Here is a 2,495-nt window from a genome sequence, read left to right as displayed (position 1 = left end):
GACCGACATCCCCGCCGTCACCACCGCCGTCATCGCCCACGGGGACTATCAGGACGTGTACGTCACCAAGCACATCGACTTCACTGACAACATCCCTCAGCTGGTGGACTTCGTCAACAACGTGGGCACCACGGGGGGTGGGGACGAACCCGAGGCCTATGAGGTCATGCTGAGGTTGGTGACGAGGGACCTCAAGTGGAGCCCGGGTTCCCAGAGGGTTCTGGTGGTGATTGGCGATGCCTTCCCTCACCCGCCCAATTTCCACCTGAACAAGGACAGGATTGACTGGAAGAAGGAGACCCAGATGCTGCAGGAAATGGTGAGTTATGGCCCTTTTCTTGATCTGGTTTCAATGCACAGGGAATGTGTGTGTGTGTGTGGAAAGGATTGATATAGGAACAAACGATGAATAGTTTCCTTTGATATCGTGTACACAAGATATGTTTTATTTCCTTTCCCACCCTTTTCAGTTCCAAACACAATTTTCAAATAATGTATGTTTAAAATGATGACGAATGTCGTGCCAGAGTGACAAGATAAATGAAGCAGATCAATTCCAGAGTTCATTCACACTGACTCCGGATTCAGCTTCATAATCATATCAGTTTGTGTGCATGAGAGAGAGAGCGAGCGGGCGAGAGAGAGAGAGAGAGAGAGAGAGAGAGAGAGAGAGAGAGAGAGAGAGAGGCTGGGTACTTGAACACTCATGGATATACTTCTCTTTGCATACATGGTAATAATTATTTGCTGTTCACAGGGCCTATTGAAGGTGTACTGTGGTTCAGCGTTGTTGTAATGTGAATATCACACAGTGATATTGTTTGTGTTTTCAGGGAGTCAGAATATATGGAGTCCAGGTGAACTCAAGTAACCAGGCAACCGAGTTCTTCAAAACGATGACGACAATGACTGACGGTCAGCATCTGAAACTCTCCCAGTTTGGAACGTTGTGTGACGTCATCATGGCCATTTGCTACCGTGAAAAAGGAGCGGAGTTCTTCAGCGTAAGTGTTTCAGTTGTAGCGGTCTGTGTTGTGTTCCATGATATAAATGCCGTAATTGCATGGATCTCTTCGTTTAATGCATTGCAATAATTCTTCTTCCTTTTGATTATATTATTTAGATTGTTTTCAAAACAGGTTATTAAGATTTCCATTGGTGCCCAATATGAGCCACTGGTTTAAAATTTAAAGGTGCTCTGCAAGCAGAATCATGGGAAATTGATATAACAAAAGCGCCTCATCTGAGTGTGAAAAAGAATCATGAAGGTATTAGACTATATGTACTTGACGCAATGCACCCTTCTTATTCTGAGTGGAGCTTTCTTCAGTAGGCCCTAACCAAAGCACTGTGTGTGGTTGCAGAATTACGAGGCAGAAGTGCGGGCACGTGAAGGGCGGCAAGCTCTGCACAAGGACCTGGAAGGTGTGTTTGGTGTCCTCAGACGTGCTGACTCTTCAGCCTCTACTGCTGCAGCTCCTTCAGTTGGCAAGGCAGCCAAAAGCCCAGCAGCAACCACAGCTGCGTCCGCCGTCACCAAGATCTCCAAAGGAGGAAAGAAGCCCTCCACCAAGAAGTCAGTGACCGTGTCAACTGCCAAGAAACTGGTTGCACGTGCAGCAAAGACGGCAGACAGCAAGCCCAAGAACAAGAGATTCACCAAAAGAATCATTGTCGCCCGCAGGCTGAACCGTGAGAAGGTTCCAGACACCAACTTCCGCCTGAAGCAACTGAAATGGTCTCCATGGCAACTGGCGGTGGTGTCTGCAGAGGAGGACACGAAGAGCGGTCAGTGGCGGCGCTTCATGGGAGGTGTGGCCAGAGTGAGGGGAGGAGGGGTGCTGGGAGGGGGGGAGCTCAGCACGTGCACAGCGAAGTGTCATGTGTGAAGCTGCCGTGCAGACCCGCCCCGGGGCACGCCGTCACGTGGTGTGGTGTCGCGTGCTTCCTGCCTCTTCAGCCAATCGCCTGTCTCTTTCCAGACTCTTCATGGCGCCCAGTGCACGCGCGCAGATGGACCGTGTCATTCGCAGTGGATGTCGGGTGTGGGTCAGATGGGCCAGGATCGGTCAGCATGAAGAGGTCAAACAGCAGGTCAAGGACATCTATGACTATGCTTGGTGTGCCAGAAAGGGTTGCCAGAGAGACGTTTGGGTTCCTAACGGTGTTCCGTCACACAGGGTTCAGATCTGTGGCAGTCTTGTGGCATAAACTACACAGCTAGACGTGGAGAAGATGTGGGCCACTAAGTCTCACGTCTGTGACATTGGAAGTGAAACTGTAGGTCTGAGAATTCGATGACTTCTAAGACTGGAATGTGAAGAGGATGGAAAGTGTGTGATGGCAGCTGTCTAACGAAGCAATCAGTTCCATCTTAATTGTGAGCATCAATGTACAGACATGTGGTAATTGGCAATGTTCTCCAGCATTTCGTGGGACTGACCTGTTCCAGCATGACTTGTCTCTGAATGATACGTGTGGACTGCAGACAGATC

At 49.5% G+C, this 2,495-nt stretch overlaps 1 protein-coding gene across 1 annotated transcript in view; it reads left to right on the top strand.

Moving 5' to 3' along the window:
* LOC143282224 (uncharacterized) overlaps positions 1-2,211 on the top strand; it is a 2,901-nt gene extending 690 nt beyond the window's left edge. Inside the window, exons 2-5 of the mRNA XM_076587825.1 lie at positions 1-319; positions 834-1,004; positions 1,365-1,823; positions 1,903-2,211. The exon at positions 1-319 is cut by the window's left edge and continues 137 nt beyond it. Coding sequence (XP_076443940.1) covers positions 1-319; positions 834-1,004; positions 1,365-1,823; positions 1,903-2,211 — 1,258 coding nt within the window. The remainder of the gene's footprint in view (positions 320-833; positions 1,005-1,364; positions 1,824-1,902) is intronic.
* Positions 2,212-2,495: the final 284 nt, after the last annotated feature.

This window comes from Babylonia areolata, chromosome 5, assembly GCF_041734735.1.
Source record: "Babylonia areolata isolate BAREFJ2019XMU chromosome 5, ASM4173473v1, whole genome shotgun sequence".
NCBI lineage: Eukaryota > Metazoa > Mollusca > Gastropoda > Neogastropoda > Buccinidae > Babylonia > Babylonia areolata.
This window is presented reverse-complemented; position numbering and strand designations above follow the sequence as displayed.